Source organism: Eufriesea mexicana, unplaced genomic scaffold, assembly GCF_001483705.2.
Source record: "Eufriesea mexicana isolate 0111107269 unplaced genomic scaffold, ASM148370v2 scaffold1490, whole genome shotgun sequence".
Classification (NCBI taxonomy): domain Eukaryota; kingdom Metazoa; phylum Arthropoda; class Insecta; order Hymenoptera; family Apidae; genus Eufriesea; species Eufriesea mexicana.
In genome coordinates, this window is record NW_016909592.1 from 777,622 (window position 1) to 798,602 (window position 20,981).

General features: G+C 34.9%; 1 protein-coding gene across 6 annotated transcripts in view; it reads right to left on the bottom strand.

The window, feature by feature from the left end:
* Mob2 (MOB kinase activator 2) overlaps nt 1–20,981 on the bottom strand; it is a 114,445-nt gene that overhangs the window by 837 nt on the left and 92,627 nt on the right. For 4 of the 6 annotated variants that reach the window (XM_017901103.1, XM_017901104.1, XM_017901106.1 and 1 more), the window contains exons 2-4: nt 1,901–2,155; nt 1,285–1,409; nt 448–675 (exon numbers count right to left, since the gene is read on the bottom strand). In XM_017901103.1, the coding sequence (XP_017756592.1) occupies nt 448–675; nt 1,285–1,409; nt 1,901–2,155 (608 nt within the window). Of the gene's footprint in view, nt 1–447; nt 676–1,284; nt 1,410–1,900; nt 2,156–5,834; nt 5,947–16,301; nt 17,169–20,981 lie in introns of those variants that run through there. The other 2 variants (XM_017901101.1, XM_017901102.1) reach the window with 2 other exon arrangements.

The window sequence follows — 20,981 nt, forward strand, 5'->3', positions numbered from 1 at the left end:
CCTAAATATATTACGAACGGTAATTTAATGAGGAATAGTGAGCATAGTTGACGAAGAAAACCATATTAAATAATACACAAGTTATATCGAGCTATTCTATTTATAATTATCAGCTGTATTATTTTACAGATTTTCGTCTTTTGTAAAGACCAAAACTATCTATTCAATAAAAGTATCCAAAGCTGTCAACAATTCTATCGAATATACTTTTACCATCGTTTTGGAACAGTTAACTAACATTATTAATGAACCATCAACTTAAGTATTCGTCGCTCATCATTTTCTATCTGCTTCACGAAGAATCTGTTGTACGTAATATCGTGGGATTTTAGTAGGTCGTATAATTCGTAACGCTAATGTTTCTTCTTAAACCGTAGTAATCCTATTATGATAATATAACGCTCTCAAGTATTACATAATAATATCGATCTCGGTAGGTAAGCTTACCCAAGAGGGCAGCCTCTAAGTCTCCTAAGATCTCCGTTTCCTTGGGATCGATAAGGTTGAAGCGTTGATTAAGGAGCGTGAGGTGGGCAAATACACAATTGAGGTGAGCGTGCAACCCCAAGAGTGCTACCTCTCTGAAGTGGCAGTGGTAAATGTGTGCCACCACATGGTACAGTAGCCGCAGGATCTTACGCACTATCGATTCGAACGAGCTAGGAAATTCATTTGCTGAAACATTCAAGAAACCGACCAATTAATACAATTACCATTTCGTGTATATAGTGGACTCTGCGAAACGTTGATACTACCATAGCAAACTACTTGACTGCTGACTATATATAACTGTAAATATAGCATTCGAGTGTACTTTCTTTTATTCATTTAAGGATAATTTATTGGGAATTTAAAAATAAAATTTATCTGAATATTATCTCTATCATATTTATAAAGAAACAAAAGAAGTTAATGTTTTATATATTTGTATTAAAATTAAAAGTTTTTATTTTTACTGTAGAGTTACCAAGGCTTTGCTTAAAAATTTATGAAAAACAAAAAACAAATTTTAAGAAATAAGATTTGATTACTTTATACAATGTATAATAGCATCAATTGGGCTTTGTATTACTTTCTCAAATAGTTCTCAAAATTTCTTAAAAAATAATAACATAGAAAATACGTAATTTCTAAATATAAAAATATTTAAAAATAAGAGAAAAATATTTTATACGATTTTTTGTATTGCTTCATTCAGAATATTAAAAGCATTATAAATGATAAATACCATGAGTACTTGACAATACAGATAATTACACTCATCGTCGTGCTAAGGTAACTTACCATATTTCGTAGGAAATATAGTTTCGTCACTAACGGTGCGTTGTGTAAAAGTCATAACATAATCTATATATTGTGGCGCTGCCACTCTCGTTTTCTTCCCCTTCTCATCAAACCACAGATAAGTTCTGAAACGATAAGAAAGCGAATTACTTGACTGCGTAATATCGCTTAAAGGAAATGCAGAAATAAAGAAGAAGGTTATAAGTTAAGGGCAAGAAGAAAATTGTACAAAGAATAATCCTTAATAACTTTCCTTTATCTTTCCTTCCTTTGCTTCCTTTGTAGGTTAGGAAAAGCTTCATACTTATCGTGAACGACTAAAATAGATTTCCAAAATACTTTCAATAATATAGAATTTATTACGTATTATTAATATAAGATAATTTATTTATTGTAACAAAATTACTTTTTACTGTTTCTTTTCTTTTTCTTTTATTTTCTAAACTTTTTCATGGACATTAATAATATGAAACTAATAATATAGAACAGTAATAAATCCACTGAATAGAATATGCATTCTCTTTAAAAAATTCTCTAATTTAAAAAATTCAGAAACCTTGAAATGTCAAGAATGATGTTCTCCTTGTCCAAATGTGTTCTTTCATGAGATACATACCTTAAGCCAGGACCGGTCATATCGGGACAGCCCGTCATCGTGCAGAACTCGGATATCGTTCCGTAAACGAGATTGATGTGATTGAATAGTGCGAGAGTGTGAGAGGCCAGCCATTCGTTGTAGTCCAAGCCAGGCGGTAGATCGACCATCATCCTCAGGTCCAGCTCTGGCAGCTGCCTTTCAAGGGCCGCCTCCTCGAGGTACAATTTCGGATCTTCTGTGGTTCCCGCATCTTTCTCCTTTCGTCGGGCTTTTCTACGAACAGCGTGAAATCGCTCGTTTAGTTTCGCTTTGCCCCTCCATCACATAACTTGCTACCACTTGCTCAAGCAATAAAGCAAATTATTGCCCAGCGTAAGGGATTCGTGTGTCGCGATCGATCCAAAGATGTATCGATTTCAGAGTGATGATATTCGATATTTCGAACCGTTGGGACAAATATAGCAATTCCTTTGTTTCGATTCCCTCCTTCATTCGAGAAATGTTTTAAAAATGGTTAGCTAAAAGTAGGTTATGCGTTCTAAGATCATTTTTAGTCGTGTTCGTGTTACTGCAAGAAATATATAGCTTTCGGTCGGTAATTCGGAAATGTGAATTCTGTCCTATGTTATCGCGGAAACGTGTAAATGTGATTTGGAAAATTATGTTTTAGTATGATAAGGAATGAAAGATGGCGTCTCCTGATGTGAAATATGGCGAACGAGAAATATTGGTTTGATTTATAGGAATGTGAATATAAATAATCTTCTTCCTATTCTTATTACAACGATGTACATTTTCAAAGGGATTTTTAATCATTAGTGTTTCTTTTTTTAAATATATGAACAGTAATAATGAACTTTGTTTTCAAAAATATTGTGTGATTTATAATATCTGTTACTATTAAAAATTTACAATTTATTAATTTTTTGTTCATTGTTCTAGATAAAGTACTTTAGTTCTCAAAAATACTAGTTCAAGCTACAATTCATGATATTTAGTATGAAGCTTAAAAATGCACAGATCAACTCAGTGCATTCATATGTCATGTCACAAGCCATATGAGGTTAACTCGAGTTGGAAACAATTAACAAACCTGGGAAACAAACTCCGACCAATCCATCGAATTCAAAAACCTGTCCTGGCATGCAAATTTTTCATTGTAAATCGATAACACTATCATCGACTGTCATTTCACACAAAACGGATAAGCGAGGAGAACTATTTAAAAGATAACCACACATGTTTGGCAATAAAAATTCTTCTAACGGAAACACGATGGTTTAACCGCCGAAAGAAAGCGGTGAAAACGCGTTTCGTGAGCCTCTTCAAAGTCACAAGGGGAGAAATAAGAAAAATAGATATGAGAGAAGCACAGAGTCGCGAATTCAATGTTTCGTTACAAATGGCGTCTTCGATCTGTGTTTCGAGAACGCGTTATCGACGCAGCCATCGAGAAACTGAACGGATCTAGAGCGCGGGCAATATTCGAGAGGGAAGAGGGCGGTAGTGAAGGATCGTTTTCGAGCAATCGACGAGCCATGCGAGAAACTTTGAGCGGTTTTTGTGGCACGCATATGCCGGGATAGAGATCGCGCTCTTTATGCTGGATTTATCGACCATCGATTGCTTTTCGTCGTAAAATAGTTTTATGTACCGGCGGTTGCTCCAGTAAACGGCAAGACGACTGCTTTCAAGCGGATAAAAGAGGGACATTGATTAAAAGTACACTATAGTACAGTACACGCTATTATATATATTAGGATGTGGTACGAGTATATTAGAGATTATTATTAATTACAGACCACTAATTATCTCTTAATTAAGCGGTGATATTGTTCGGTTAATAACTTTTAAACTTTTGATCCTTTCAGCGGTATTATTTAATACTGAAATTAGTTTTTACGTAACTATATCTTTTGAATCAAGTAATTAATCATATTTCTTTTTTTGTGAGCTATGACAATTATAGTTACTTTTTTATAAAAAGAACATGGGAAGCTACGGGGCAATTACCTAATTACATGTATCGTGTATCGAACATAGAGTTATTTCTTAATGAAACTCATTTCTGTTAATCTTTATTTTTCAATTTTAAATATGGAACCATCGTTGAACATCTTGTGATATATGCATTTTAGTTTTATATAATTACAAAATAAATACCTAGGCTAAATTCATTATATGCGCTTTTAACATAGTGGCATAACTAAAAATTCTGTATCTCTTTCGCTTATTAATAAAACGAGTAAATCGTTTCGGTGTCTTGTGAAAATTTCTACTTTTGTTACGGTTTCGGTAGCCTTTGAAATATTTCTATACTGATTTTATTTGCTCCTATATCGTTCACTGTTATAGTGATACATAGTGTATGCAAGTATATATTCGCATTCATTCAATATCAGTTGATTAAACTAATACTCAAAAATAAGCATGAGTATTTTTTGAGTATTACATAACCTCAAAACACACCTGAAAGAATTAGTAATTTTTACTACTAGAGCCGAATTGGAAACAAAAAAATATATCAATCATACAAGCACATATAATAACTTTAATAACTTGCTAAAATAATTCATTCTAAATTACTTCAAATTTTCCTACTTAATCTTCAATAATGCTAATAATACTAATAATAATAATTCGTTATATTACATATCTGGAATATGTATATCCAAAAGTTCAATAAATATTTACAGATGAAACCAAATTTTGTAATAAGCAAAGGCCATTAGAGACAAAGGCTGCAAATTATATAACCTGCAATGGTACAGATTTCAAACGCGAGTACAAGCAGCATAACCGTGAATTACTGAAATATAACCTCGAACCGGTATGGCCAAAATTCAAACTAATTTTACTTGCAAATGCGAACAACAACCCTGTTCCTCGCGTGAATTTCATTAATGGCTGAAAACTCTATAATTGAAATAGTACAAAATCAACTTTCACAACGCAACCATAAATGTTATGTTTTACGTATAATTCGACAGAAGTACAAACTATTTCTGTAACTCACATACGTATCCATATAGAACGTTGCGAATGACACAAATGTTCTACAATTTGGACTCGTAGTTACCAAAGTCATTAAGGTCAAACACAATTACTACGAATTACTACGTATTACTGCGTTAACAATTCCAAAAGCATTAAACCTCTTTCGCATAGGAGACACTTCCACAGGACTGACACATCACACGACAAAAGCCAAAAACATTTGGCTTTCTATCCAGACCGTTTCATTTATCTTGCCTGCGTTCCCTTTATATCCCTGTTATTTTTGACGGCACCAAAAAATATATAAAGAAAAAGTTGATTTCATTTAGACAAAAACTATGACATACAATTTTAGCTTTTTGAGGTTACCTTTTTACTTCGGGTTGCAGTAATAATATATTTCCGTTACGAGTATGACTTCATAAGAAAAAAGACAAATTTAATATTAATTATTACATATATTGCACATTTTCTCGTTTCAATTCAGAAATAAAGTTGTCAAAAGAAATATAGTTGTTACCCGAAGTTGTCAAAATATTCCACCTTCGTTATACGACGATTCTTTTCATTACATGTAATAATAATTGATTAAACAGCTAACGTGTAGACATTATAATGTATATATCTTCTATTTCCAACCAGGTTCCTAAATAATTTCAAGTGAAGAATCACATGGCGGAAGATTCATATATGTAAATATATATATATATGCAAAGATAACCTATACGCAACGTGTTTGTTCCTTTCCCGCAATTTCGTCCAGCAGCACGTCCAGCATTAACGCCTCTCACCGTACAAACGAGTTAAGTAGCGCTAGACGGTCTCGAGGCTAGCACAGATTACGCGAACGCGAGTGAACGTTGCGTCCACGTGAAATACGAGCCGTTTCGGGAGGTGGTGTATCGTGCTCGATTGCAGTCCACCGCAAGCATTAATGCACAAACATCTTGCTCACCGTTGATCTCGGCTCAGGGTTATAGCCTGGCCTGCCTGAATAACGAGGTCTGCCACGGCCTCTAGGATTCTCATTCTACTGAAGGTCACACGTTTTGTTTGGACTTGACGAGCAGCGCCCGAAACTTCCCGACTGAAACGGCCGATCACGTATTCGGCTAATTACCGACGGAGCAAACCTGAGAACTTACGACGTTATCCACAGGAATCGATAGAAGATACTACTCAAATCAGTGCACTCTCTGTAACGTGAGTCGCTTAAGGAATAATTAAAGAGTAACTTTCTGTGTTTGGTGCGAACACAATGCATCAATAATGTGCATCTCTTTTTGGAAAAAAAAGATCTATTTAAATTAATTTTTATAAGACAGCATTTTCATACACTGCATGTAGGAATGTGTCTTTATATACTGATATATTGTCAAAACTAAATCAATATAACCTTTAAAATATAGGTTTTTGATGGAAAATAATGAAAAAAAATTTCCCCAAAATAATATTTGATAAATGATAAAAATAAAAACACGTGATACCTTGCGGTGTACTTACTTTTTTATATATGAAAAATTCCATGAAATATTTCGACATGAAATGAAAAGATCGTATTTGTTTGAAAGTGTTCCATTATTCTTGGAAGCATCGATTATCGAGCAAGTGCCAATAAGCGAATAGCGACGCGTGGTTTGCGACACACTTCAGGTTATTATTTCGCACGTTGTATCTTTGATTATAGGGTGCGTGCACGTGATTCGCTTGAAATTACATTCCATTGATTTCGGTGTGAATGACGACTAATTATCGGGCTAGCACGCGACGTTATTCAGCGCAGGCCATTTCGAATGATCTATTGATACGATATCAAACGACTGATTTATGTGAGCAACGAAATAACTGATGTCAATGAATATTCTTACGCAATTCGTCGTTCGAGGATAATTGTGATAAACAAATGACTGAACAAATGATCGAAAATGTGTAAACAGGATTATAACCTAACAAATTGGTATGTGATTTATTTTTTGTTAAAATTAATTAAAAAATCAAAGTTCTTATAAATCCTGCATGTTAATTGTAATAAATAAAAACTAAATTAATAAATAATTATTCATTTTCAACTTTTTTTTTCAGATTCTAATAGGATGGTTATGTAAATGTATGAAACATGTTCATTCTATCATCGTAAATTGATTTGTAGGTGCAACTCATAAATAATTGATAAAATGAATTTAAAAAAAAAAAAATTGGAGCACGAATGAATAATAAACCATATTTTTCTGTTTTGGTTACTTGGAGAAGAATAGCGAGACGTTCCAGAGAACAGGTCTGCAGTCTCAAGTGAAGAATAGGTTTTCATTAACGCGTATTTTGAACGCGTAATTATATTTTGAGCATTTATTGTGCACCAAGAAAGGCAAAACGGAAGCTTGCCGCGAACTACTCAGCGGACGATCTCTTTTGATTTCTATAACCTCGATTCTGAATGAATTATCATCGCGAATCCCTTGGAAATCTGCCTTGCTCAATACTCCCTATGCACTGTCTTGCCTTCTGATTTTTACCACGTCGATTTATTAAACAATAAGAATGTTTTCGCGAACTACTTTGTAAATACCTTAATGCTTCTCACAGTATCTTTTATTCGCGGCTTAAAAATGTATTGAATCAGTATTTGGATAAATAGCATGAAAAGAATTATATCGGTTGTTTGACTATTTTCCTGAATAAGTTTTTTCTTCATCTTCAATTTGTAATATCATATCGTATTGTTTAAATTACAAAAGAAAACAAAATGAGTACCCGTAACAATATCCACGATCAATGTTGATAAAAGTTACCTAACCTCTATTTCACCTAACCCACCAACATATAAACGGATTTCGAAACAATGCTGCTCTCTATACGCTTATTCAATACTATCAGCATTTCCCATTCACGACTTATCTACCGAGCAATTTGTGAAAAGATGATCGAAAGATAATCAATATAACACGAAAGTCTCGTAGCAATCGATATATTCGTTGCATCGAGAGAACATATTGCGATACGTCGATGGGAAACAAATTACAGACGAGCGTGTAACTCGAAAAAGCAATTTCATTCCCGGGACGAAGGACAATATTATGTTGGCCTAAATGCAGTTCGCTCCAGAGTCCGCTCTGTACTGCGATTTTACCCAACGTTCTCGCTCCCTCATCCTGCCACGCCACCCTCCACCGCGGCGAATTTTGGAACACATTCAAGCTCATTAGTCTGGTATCGCTAATACTACCGGCAATATGTTCCTACAAAGCTACCGCATTCGCGTCGATTCCTTCCTTGCTAGTTACACGTAACGGGCGTATCAAGTGGAAAAAGATCAACAAGAATATAATATGTACGATATGGTGGCTTCCAAAAGCTTATAGTCAATGTAAACTTTGGTAATATTATTAACCGAAAATTTGAATTTTCTTAAGTGAGGATATCAAAGCAACTTTGAGGTTAACTATTATTTTGAATTGGCTTTCCTTTTCGTATAAAAGGTAATCATTTTTGAGGTTAATTAATCTTCTGATGAATACTTCTGTATCTAATTCACTTCTCCTTTTTCCTTTTTTCACATTCAGATAAATTTAATTACTATGATTGTTGGTCAATTGAGATCATAAATAAAGGAAATGATATTTGTTTGTTTTTGGAAACGACTTCTAATGGAAGATTGAAATCAATTTGCGGAATTAAAGTGATATCTGTTTACACGAGAATTGAAATGATATTTTTCTGTTTATCCTTTGTTTTCCTTTGTTCTCAGTGTAATCATTACGCTGACTCAAATAATGTTTTCCATCAGTCAGAGAAAATTGTGTTACCGATAAGTATTGTGAGTCATGAAGTAACAAAGAGCTCAAATTGTCAGACATAATCACTCATTGATAACCTATAAATTTTGATAACTCACGATACATTAATTTATATTGCAGAATGCAATGCTAACCCAAACATAACCTAAAGGACCATTCTGGAATCTAACACCTGACGTACGAACCCGTTCTAGTAAACATTTCTTTTAAACAATTATAGCTGTCATTCGCGGAAAAATGTTTCATTTGGAAGTGGACTAGTAAGCTCAAAGTGAAGTGCAGGAAGGCAAGCTCGCGTACGGTTTTCCGACAATCGCGAGGGCAGAGTGAGCCTGTTTCGAAATGTTTCGGCGCACTCAGGAGAAGAGGCGGCCACAAGTGCATCGCCTCTTCTCCTGTCCGCTCGGATGTCTCGTAATTAGCAAGTTTCCATCCGGCAGCCCCGGAAATTTCGTGGTGCTTCGTAAACCGAAAAATGAGACTTGCGGTCTAATCTAGGTTATATGACCGGCAAACTGGGCCGTAAACGGAACCGTTCTAAGATTGATCAAAATTGATTTGAAATTCCAGTCCAGAGACAATTGGAAGACAATAAAAACATATTTTAGGTTAGGTTATGTTATGCGCTAAAGAACCATATTTAAAACACTCATCCTTTATAAATATTGTAGAAGGTTTACACGTAGAATTATATAATAAGAATATGTTATAACTGAATTGAATTTAGATTTACTTGGATCTGAAACGATTAATTGTAATTAAATTACAATTTCAGAGCTGATTATAAGATTAATTGTGATTGTTACTCGTGTTAATTGAAGAAGTTAACCTCATATATGACTCAAATGAATCTAACCTAGATCTCATTGACCACACTTCATACAAGCAAGGTTAGATGTGTTACTAGTAAGTAAAATACATACAATTGAATACATTGTAAAGTTATCGAAAATTAAATCGAAAATACATTAATGCTAACCTAGTTTCCTCTAACCTAACAGGAAGGAATTACTTACACCCGTTTCAAGGCTATCCTAATATAGTTTAAAACTGAGTTCAAATTAATTCATTTTAACTGCATCTACGTGAGACGAATTTAAGCCAAACACAATTTCATTTTACTTAATTAATGCCTGCTAACGTCACATGATTTGAAGGTTATGTAAAGCGTCCTATTTATAAGAAGGACGTAATCGTAATTCTATTTTCCTAATTTACTATGGTTTGCTACAACATCAATTCAATGGGGATGAACGTAAACTCTTTGGAAATTAAATTACGTTAAGGAAAACCTAACCTTACCCACTGCTTTAATTCCAAATCTAACCTATACATAAAAATGTATATAAACCTCCTATGTATTAAACTGCGTTTAATTATAATTTGTATTATGTATATTCTTCAAATTAGATACTTAGATATGGATCAACCATTGCAATAAGACCAAGGTCTCTGAAACCATGCCAAACAATAAAATACACGACTAACTATCGAAAGATAATATATGGTGTGAACGAGTTAATTAACTTTCAGTATAACAGAGCTGAAGCAGCTTGTCTCGGTTCTTGATCCAACAATCCTTTAATCCACGTTTAACTAAAATGGCGGCCGTGTTATTAACTTGAACCTAACCTAAAACTAACCATCGACGGTTTCCAAAATGCTACACGTAATACCAATTACACGAATCGAATTATTTCGAGGAAAGATTAACGATTCACGCGAAAGTAGAATATTCACGGAGGGCACGCATTTAAAAATTAAACGGAGCGTTAAATATTCTCATTAAATCCGAAAACACTAATTTTTAACATGGCAAAGAATAAATTGTTGATAAGAGCGTAGGGAAATTGTACGATGCATTTTTAATTGAGACCAGTGATTCATTTATTAACGTTGCGACGAGACGCAGGTTTACTCTTTAAATGGAAACGATGTTACGTTTTAATTAGAATTCACGGTGTTTACCATTACGTTGAAGATGTTATTACTGTAACGCGAGAACGTCTGGCAACCTGCGAATTTGAAGCACGATTTAAAACGTAGTTAATCGTCCTAAGCGAAATATTTAATCAAAACTTCGCTTTCGTTTATTGCACAACTTTGTCAATGTTACTAAACCATCTCCACTATCAATAACTGCAAACTTGATAATATTAAAAACAATTCTGACTTCTATGCTTCCTTTATTTGCCTAAATACGACCAATTAAAACCACTCAAAAAAGAGGATAAAAATAAACGTAATTGATCTCTCTAACTCATTACAGAGTTGAATCATGAAGAAATACAAGTGAAAATGCATTTGAAGTAAATGCAAAATTATTGAGAAAGTAATAAGCAAAAGAAAAATTGTTTGCTATGTGCACCAGAAGATGGAGCTCGAGTCAAGCAAACCTAACCTGTTCGACGTCTATCATCAACTTGAATTTAAAAGAAAGTGCGATATATCTAAATAGGAAAGAATTGAAGAATTTGTTGCAAATTCAGAGACACTCCTTTTCAGGACATGTTAAAAAGAAAAACAAAGACACCATTAGGGAATGACTCATAAGCTAGTCAATATCACGGTTATCCCGTGTGCCACGTTGTAACCGTGCTTCATGAACAACGATTGCGCTAATCACATTGTGCACAGAACATTACGTCTTTAATCGACTGGCACGGGTTCGCTAATCAGATTAACGAATTATCGGATTTATACGAAAGCGAACGGTCTCTACAAATAGCTCCGTTCGATTCGCTTTTAATCTATCATTCGAGTCCTTGGTCAGACATTTTCCTGTTCCTGTTTCCTTCGTTCCTCCGCTTCTAAGGACAAATGAAGCTTCTTCCCGGACGAAAGTTAATTGATTAAAGTTCCTTTATTCCCGCCACATCCTCGAATCAGACCAATGGCACACGTTTTTTTCACGTCGAGCTTACAGACTTCGTTCGATACCTATGGAAACGGGAAATTAATCAACGCTCCGTTGGAAATTGCGAGCTGAATATAGCCGATTAATTTTAGCCATTTCTTTCCTCCTTTTACCTTCTATTTTTTATTCCCAGATTTGGATAGATAGCCTCGATTTTCTACGTCAACTCACGATCACGTGCTTTATTCGATTCCTGTGTTTTTCGAAAGTGCTATAGATTTTCGAAGCTCCCAGTGATTTGACTGATGGTACTTTACTGTTTGAGACAGGTTTCGATTGATCAGAATCTTTCGAAGCAAATTTGAAACGAAGTGAAGTTATATTATATGGGATAAAACTGCAGTCCAATATTTCTCATAGCAAAATTAGTATCGCTTATTAGAAGTTAATTATATACCCATAATACTAGCGAGTATTCCAAGAAAAAAGAGCCTAGAATTTTTAAAAGAAAAAAAATTATTTTATATCTCCTAAGTAGATTTTAATTTGCTTTGAACTGTTATGCAAATTAAGGAATTTATTGTTTCATGACGAGTAACAGTAAGAGATAATAATTAAAAAGAAAATTGAAATATGTCATGAGGTGTTGTTCGAGAAGAGTGTTCAATGTTTTGACATTGTATCCGAGGTTTAATGAGGAGTTTCGTTATCAGTTTCCTACCAGCCGCTAAAATGCTCTATTCACATGCAGTATAACCAGAGAGCGATAAAATTCAGCCATGTCTACGCCCTTTCCTCTATATTATAAAGCACATGCCACTGGAAAGAAGCTGCGCTCGTTTGGAAAAAACTGGCCGGACTTGATCTTCCAATCGAATTCTGCTCGCCATCTTGTACACCTTTCGCTTTTTCGTCGTTCCATTAATGCCAGTTTTCACCAGATATCGCAAGACAACATCGCAAAACATTCAGTCGTCACTAAAAACTACCACAGAGGTAAAAAAAATCTGGTCAAAACCAATTTTTTATTAACTACATACCATTCTATAAAAAAAAATCCGTATTTTTTAATTCAAAATCGTGTGATTTTTCCTTACTTTTCACGTATTTCCATTCCATTCTTTTACCTGTTTCGTTCATTTCAAATTTATTCCCTTTGCAACACAAGAAATATTTCTTTAAATCTTCGAACTCAATTTGATTAACCAGTATCTAATTAAAAAAAAAAAAAAAAAAAAAAAAAAAAAAAAAAAAAAAAAAAAAATAAAAAAAAAATAATAGAAATATCGTACATTCATGATGCTTAAAATTGTCCTGCATACCTACCTTGCTTTATTATTTAAGGAAGTTCTTTCTCCACCTAACCTAATTCACCTGTCACTCGTGTAACGAAACACGTGTTAAAAAGAAAAACGTGAAATTAAAAATCTCCCATTAGTCACGAGTATTTCAGAATCCTTTCCATCCTCTATTCTATTTATTTCACAGTAACTCGCTTATTTAAAACCTCTCGAGATTTTAGACTTCTTTAACCTTCTGTTGGTAAGGTGGCTGTAACCAAACGAGAAGCTGTGAACGCCATACACATACATCTATATATATGTGTATTCGGGAAACCTCGTTCGATTTCGCGCCTTTATGTTCTCACGATCGCTTCCACGAGATGCCGCCATAATAATGTAATCGGATAAGTTTCTTGCGCGCCCTCTATTCCTGTTTAATCGCCACCGGCCATTGCTAAAGCGTGTTTCGACTTATCGTGTTCTTCGCCGGTTCTCGCTACGTTTCAAGCATTGCGTTTATATGGGTCTGAAAAACTTGCGTGTTCTAAATCGTCGGTGTGACGTATAGTAGTTCTACGCTATTTGAGGTTATTTCATCGAGTTCAACGTACGCTGTCGTCTACATGCTTGGAATCATCGTTTCGAATTTCGCTTTGTGCGGTATTATCGAAGAATGTCGACACGCGTGTATTCCAATTTCGAGGTGGCGTGAAAAGTATCGAAAATCATTTTGTAACAGAAACGTAAGTGAACAGAACGTATATTGTAACCGGTGTAAACAAAATCTAAATCAAGTATGTGATCCAGTATGTACGTACAATGAATTTTATAATAGTATTTACAATAAAGTATTCGTTCATGTGTAACGAAATTATTATACTTTTAGGTTTGTCGCTTAACGCGATACATCCCGTGGAACGAACGATTCGAGAACTGTCTCATACGTAAAAGAGGAGAGGAAATGTGAGGTTATGGAGGTTAATACGTAAACGATTGAAAATTTCGAGAACTACTGGAATAAAATGGAGGACAAAATTCTTTAGAGAGGATCGAACGAGTAAGTGATCTGTTTGAAATATTAATAAAAAATTGAGGAAAAAATTGTCGTTACTGGTTTCGTGTTGGTATACGATTCCAAGCTCGTAACGACAGTGCACGTTTTATCGACGGAGAAGCACACCTAACTTTTCCAATTTTAACACCGTGCAGCGAGAACGGTATTCAATTTCGCGAACAAATGTGTGCCCATTTTATCCTCTATCAATTTGTTTTCAGCTATTTTCGAAAGTGTCGACTACCCACAACTGCACGTTCCATATATTCTTTTGGTTCTTATGCTGAAGAGGCAGCGGACATTCTTAAACGTCTATCGGTGGGAAATTCGATCGAGATTGAAAATGGTAAAAACAGAAATGTACCTAACCTAGACCAGCAAAGCATTAAACAATGAAAAATTCTCGATTCTCGATGCGCAATCAGAGAAATACGTATGCCATGCAAAAAAACATAATGAACGATTTTCAGCCGGCCATACAGAGAAATATAACAAGGTAAATCGGAAGTCATTGATACAACCGGAAACTTGGAAAATTACCTCGATGATAAAATAATTTTTTCCCATAAAAAAACTTCCTCTTTCGCTCTTCCTTTTAACAAAGTGACGTTTTCATTTTCAAGGAAACGAAGCTTTTATGACAAAGAATTATTTTATTTGGATATGATCTAAGATGGGGATTATTCTGTTTCCGGTTGTATCATCGTTTCCTACTAATCCTTTATGCACGGTATAAAATTGAAAAGTGTAGCAGAATAATATCTCAGCAAATATAAAATTCACATTTTACTACAAAGGAAGGAATTTTTCTGTATTTTACGTGATAATTAATTTTCATTTATGGCGTAAAAATTTCGTTTAAAAATTGATATATCAAAGGCAAATATTAGAAATTAAATTGTAAAAATAATTGTTCTTTAGTATCATGTGAATTACAATGAATTTTAATATGAAATATAAAATTGGCTTTCATAATGAGGCAATTATAATAATGCACCAATTTTCATCTTTTGCAGCTGTTGAGATGTTGACCTGTAACAGCTTTAATTTTACACCATGCATATGCAGAATGTCTTTAAACGGACACTGGCTTGTGTTTGAATAAGAAATGCAATTTGCATCACAAAAAGCTTTGACAAACATTTAAATTAAAAAATATTGTCATGAAGAGATTAGAATATTTAAATGTTATTTTTCTTACTATAAATAAATAATCGGATTCACTATTCATCTGGATAATTCCAATCGACAAATGTAATATCGTTAAACAAATATATATATATATATATTTTTCAAAAATATGGTAAACAAGTATATTTCTTTAATTTTTAATCCCTTTCTTTAGATTATAGATAGGTATATACAGCATTCTACCTTGCACTGTACGAATAATAAAACTTCTATTAAATATTGGAAATTAAATTAAAAAATAAAATGTAAATATCAGATTAAATAAAAACTGAAATTGTCAGAGGAATTTTTTCCATGCGTTCATAGCTTTAAAAACAAACAGAAAAGTGTTGAGAAAATTTATGTTACATATCAATGTCAATAAAATATCAATTGTGTGAATATTTTTCCAATAAATGAAATGTCAAAAACCGTATCAAAGATAGTAGGAAAACAAATATAAAACTGTTGAATCCAATAAAAATGTTATTTTGCAATATTCAATATTTTTTTACACAGAAGAATTTTTAGCAGATATTGAAGTTATCGTCAGAATTTTCCAGATAATACAGAAATGTGCCATCGAAACTGCTAACAATAAGGTAAAAAACCATCTGCCAATGACCTAGATTGCTCAGTTAGCAGTTCTTTTCCTATTCTTCTTTCCTGAAACTTGGAAAGTGGGACAGTTCGTACAACTTCACACCACGTCTTCAAATTACTTCGAGCTTTAGCTTTTAGTTACGATCCAAACCGACCATACTTTTCTGATTCAAAACTGAAAATTACTGCTTCAAATAATGAGCGAGCAAACATTTCTCGGGACTTTTACGATTTCTCATAGCTTATATCCCTTCATGAAAAGCTAATTAAACGATTCTTAATGTTAATCTCGCTCTTTAAATCAATTTACGTAACTTAATCTTTTCCACTCAGAATATAAGTTACGCTCGAAATATGAATTAATACATCTCGACAACCTACAGAAAACGTATCCACGATCGTTAAAACTCGTACAAGATAAAAAAAGAAAGAAAAATGACTTTGGCCCGGTAAAACTTATTTATCTATTTTTAGCATATTTAGTAGACGACGAGCAATTTAACTCCCCGGCAAGTCATTTACTGATAGCAGCAACCTTGCGATATTATTTTTGTAAAGTCGAGTGTGAAAAACACTGACCTAGCCTGAACCGAAACTCGATCTGTCCCCTATTTCCATAAATAGGTGGCTGATAACGCTCTAACTAGACGGAGGGACTCACGCGACAAGCTCGCCGAAGAACCTGATCTTCCTGTGGCAGGTGTCGAGGAGGGAAAGACGCGAGGAGACGGTCGAGCTGCTGGCGGCGCCGTGGTGGACCGGCGTCGGTGGCGCCGACAGGGTCGAGGACGTCGAGGCGGAAGAATCCTGGAGAACGACGCGCGCCGGCGAGCGCAGCATCGTTGTCGTCGTGATCGTCGTGGTTGATGACGATCTCTTCGGCGCCCCGTCCTCGTGCCCGAGGATCTTTTCACGTACGCTGGGTATGCACCAAATCTTGTTCGGTTCTCATCGAACACCGGCTGCGACACCGATTATCGCCTGGTGTTCGCCTTTGGTCAATACCAACTATCCTCAAACTTCACCCCTCCACGTATACAACTAACTCTGTCTCTGTTACGATCCTACTTCTCTTTATATCGCTGTTATTCTAAGTCTCTGAACAACGAGTAACGTCTCACAGTCCGTGTTGTTGAGTAATCGATTCGTCTTAACGCATTTTTAGGACTCTTCGTTCGACACGAGGTACACACGCTGCAGTGTCGTTGTCTGGCTGGCAGATTCCTCGGTTCCGCGCAGAAACATGGTCGACGCCATGTCTGTAGCTAGCGTGGCGCCACTATCGGTCCAAGATCAACGAATGGGGAATCCGGTCGCGGTGACGCGTGCCAAGTCCGTCTCGATTATCATTGAACTTGAGTCGCTCTCGATTCGCGCGAGCTCCAGCTGAACCACAGCTTTCTCTCTCTCACTTTCGCGGTATTCTGGGGAACAATCGTTCGTCCGCGTCTAAATAAAGAGTCCCCCCGCTTGCGACTTCGACCGCGAGGATTTCAGTGCACTGTACTCACGATGAGTCGAAGTCAAGTACTCACCCCTAACGACAGAGAGCGTGCTTCCTCGCTCGAAATCGAAATCGGGGAAACGTTTAAACATCGTTCAAACGCGCTTCCATGCAAATTACACGATTCTTTTGATTTCTTTGCTTATTTTTACGATTTTACGAGCACGGCTTTGCGACCGTGCTTTTTATTAAGGCAGTTTAACGGGAGTTCGAATAAACACGAGTTTTCACACGTCGAGTGCTGTTTTGGGAAGACTGATAAGGCCGGGTGGTGCGCATGCGCGGAACGTTAATTCGACACTGTGAAGTTGGTTGATGGTCGACGATGATGCTGCGGTCGAACAGAGGATCGATTTTATTTCATCGTTGGACACATTTGGAATACTATCGAACATGAAACGATTGCAAATAAAAACTTGATCTTGTCCACCTGTTAAATTACACTGAAATGTTAATAAGACGTAGAGCAAAGGGTAAAAACAGTGATTAGGTTAGGAATGAAAATTCTGTTGTTTTTACGTCGGAATGAACCGTTTGGAGAAATAAGCAATGCATAGAGTTATTGCAATGTAAAGAAGAAGCATTTTATGTTATTGACTGGCATTTATGGAATTTATCGAACATACGAAGACACTTTTATTCTGCTTCAGAGTAGAGTAAAGTATGCAGAATGTCTCGATGGAGAAGTATCGCGTGAGACGGTTAGTACATTTTTTATTTTTCATATTTTTGCGCAGTCACGCAGTGAAAGATGAAACACACAAATAGACGCACAAAGAGATCTTAAGATAGCTTCGAACAAAAATTCTGTTCCTGAATAACAAGTAGACTATAGTAAGTTGCTGCGTTTATCGTTTCTCTTATTTTTCTAACAATGGAAGGTACAGGATAATTCAAAAGATTCGTCGCAAAATTTATTCACGTTTAATATGTTTCAGGTAAGACCCCTATATGAGCGAGAATTCATTTTAAGGTCAAAGTATGCACAAAATGATCTTGCAAGAAATCAGTCAAGAGGGTGCTCAAATGCGTGAGAAAATCAATGATACGCTGTATCGACGTGACAATGAAGGCCACTTTTAAAGATTGTACGTGAAGAGAAGCTTCGAGGTATAAATAGAATCTTTTTTTTTTATATTTTTAGAACCTACATGTATCGTTCATTCTGAAAACTATAATATACTCTAAGTTTTGAAACAATACTATTTTAGATGCATTCTATGTATGCAATCATTTTAAAATAATTTTCCTGCAATTGTTAATTGTAATCATTCTTTCCCAAGACCTCTATAATAATGCACCTTTTATGTTGTAGAAGTTGAATCAATGGAAACCATTTTCCTAATATATTTGTGCATATTCCTAGTCACATAATGTACTATCTACTGTTCAAATTAATATAAGATGTTGCAAAAGTGGATTCCAATTTTAATAGCAATAAAATGGGACTTATTGCACTTTTAATATTATCTTTGTCCCAGAATACAATTGAGATTTTGTGAATTGTATACCATATTTAGGTTTTATACCTAACGAGTCTATACTAGTGTACAGAAGCTGATGCTGTGAGGAAGAGGTGCAACAGTAAGAACCTGAGGATGGTTATCTGCCTAAAGGCGATTTTTATGAACAACAAACTAACCTTAAAGAGTATTGTGGAAACTATAAGTATTTAGAATGGATTCACTATGTCTAGAACATCTGACTTAATGACAGTTCACAAAAATAAGGGTGTAAAATAATTACGAAGTCTACACTTCTAACAACTCCTATCAGAAATCATGAAGCTAATTTATCCTCACAAAACGACATTTTTCAAAGAACTGTTAAACATCTCTCATTAACCCCTATGCTATATTATTGCCATGAATTGCAAACGCAGAGACAGAGACAATGACGAAAATTTTGCTACAAAATTCGATTTTAATTGCCCCACTGATATTTTAATCCCACTGATATTGGACTCTGACTTTAACGAGTTTGCGTTCGATAAGTTAGTTCTAAAAATAAGTGTCCGAGCGAGTTTCGCGAGGCATCTCTCATTTCTCACAGGACAACGTCCTCAGAACGATCGCGTGGCTAAAAACGCTCGGGAAGACAAAAGAGAGAAGGTTCGGTTCTCGGAGGCGCGCGTTCCTCGCCGAAATCGAAACGGGCCACGAGGACGATCGCGATTACGACTCTCTGCTTGCTCGTTTTCTATCCCTCTTCTCTGGGGTAGGAATGCGGCGGAATTTTTAGAATATGCGCCACTGGACCATCGCCAAAACGGTCCGCGTGATTCCGTCACGGATACCTCGGCGATCTTCGGAGGATCGTGGCAAGTGTTTATACAGGGTGTCCCGAAACTCGAAAATACTACACTAATGCCATATAGCCCATCAGAATCTATAAATATTAAATTAATTTACATATCTCTTATATATTAAATTTTTTAATATATTATATAATTGCATTTAAAAATGAATTGAAATAATTGATTAAATTAACAAATGATAAATTTCTGCTTCATGCAGACCTTACCAAAATTATTGAACACACTGAATGATGGAATTTGAAAAATAATTCCAAAGTTGAGAGAGAAGGAAAATTATCCACAAATTTTTAAACAATTTTGAGCTAAAATTTATTCAAAGAATTTAGTTAATTGAGACTTGATTAAAACTGTTTCAGTGGTTTGAGAGAAAGTTTTGGAATTTTTCCATGAGAGTAATATCACATAGCTGGTCCTCTTAAATGCCACAGAAAATTTTTTAGAATACCAAATAAGTGCTCCATTTTAGTATCTAACAGGGTCTCATTTTCCTTTCCCAATTGAATCCTGCCTAATAAAATAAAATAACAATTGAGTTACGAGAAATTATTTTTAAGAGAATATAATTAAAAAATAGTACTAATTAATTAAAATAAAGAGAATCATATATTGAGGAGGCTACCTTTGAGAGTATTTCAAATCAGTAGAGCAGACGTAGAATCATATAGAGAATATAGCCACATATCAATGATAGGTCACCTGTTAAATATGGAGCCAGATGCTACCAAGGGAATTAAAGTAGTATGCCAGGGAGATAGGAAACGCAATAATTGTATCGAGATTGCTCAATGGCAGTTCGTTGCTTCGTATATGGAGGTAATCAAATGCTATAAGAGACAGATAGACAGGGTCTGATAGAAATGACTGTGTAACAGATGATCTGAAACAAAGCATTCAGGAAGCTATTAGGGTAGCAGGACCATTGCAATAAAACCAACCCTTGATGGACCTGGAACTTAACTATATGGGATGAAGACTCTGGTTGCCAGTGATCTTTTTACAATTATCTATGTTCTATTCTGATCCACTGTTTCAAATGAAAGTCACTTCCAATTCAAAAATAACATGATCTCTGATACTAACTAATAGTGTTATGGGAATAAATTTAATTAGTTTGGAAATGAAGACTGATCACTTGTTTTTGCTGCATAGTGATAGCAAAAAGCTTCTTAATTATCAACTATAACTTAACTACCAATAGAGGTATAATTATAATTTTATAACTAACATAATTTTTGTGAAAATTAGTACTGTACATAGTGTAATATTTATTATAACTTACTACAACTATACAAAAATATATATCATCTTCCATGTATGAAATAAAAATATAATCTTAATATTATGACATAAAAGTATAATCTTTAAGATACTACTTCATTGCAAATTGAATGATCTGTAATCAATTAACAGAAAAGACCACAACTATGTATATGTATCATCTTCTATTCATGAAATAAAAATGTATAATCTTTAAGACACTACTTCTTTGCAAATTGAATGATCTATAATCAATTTTCTGC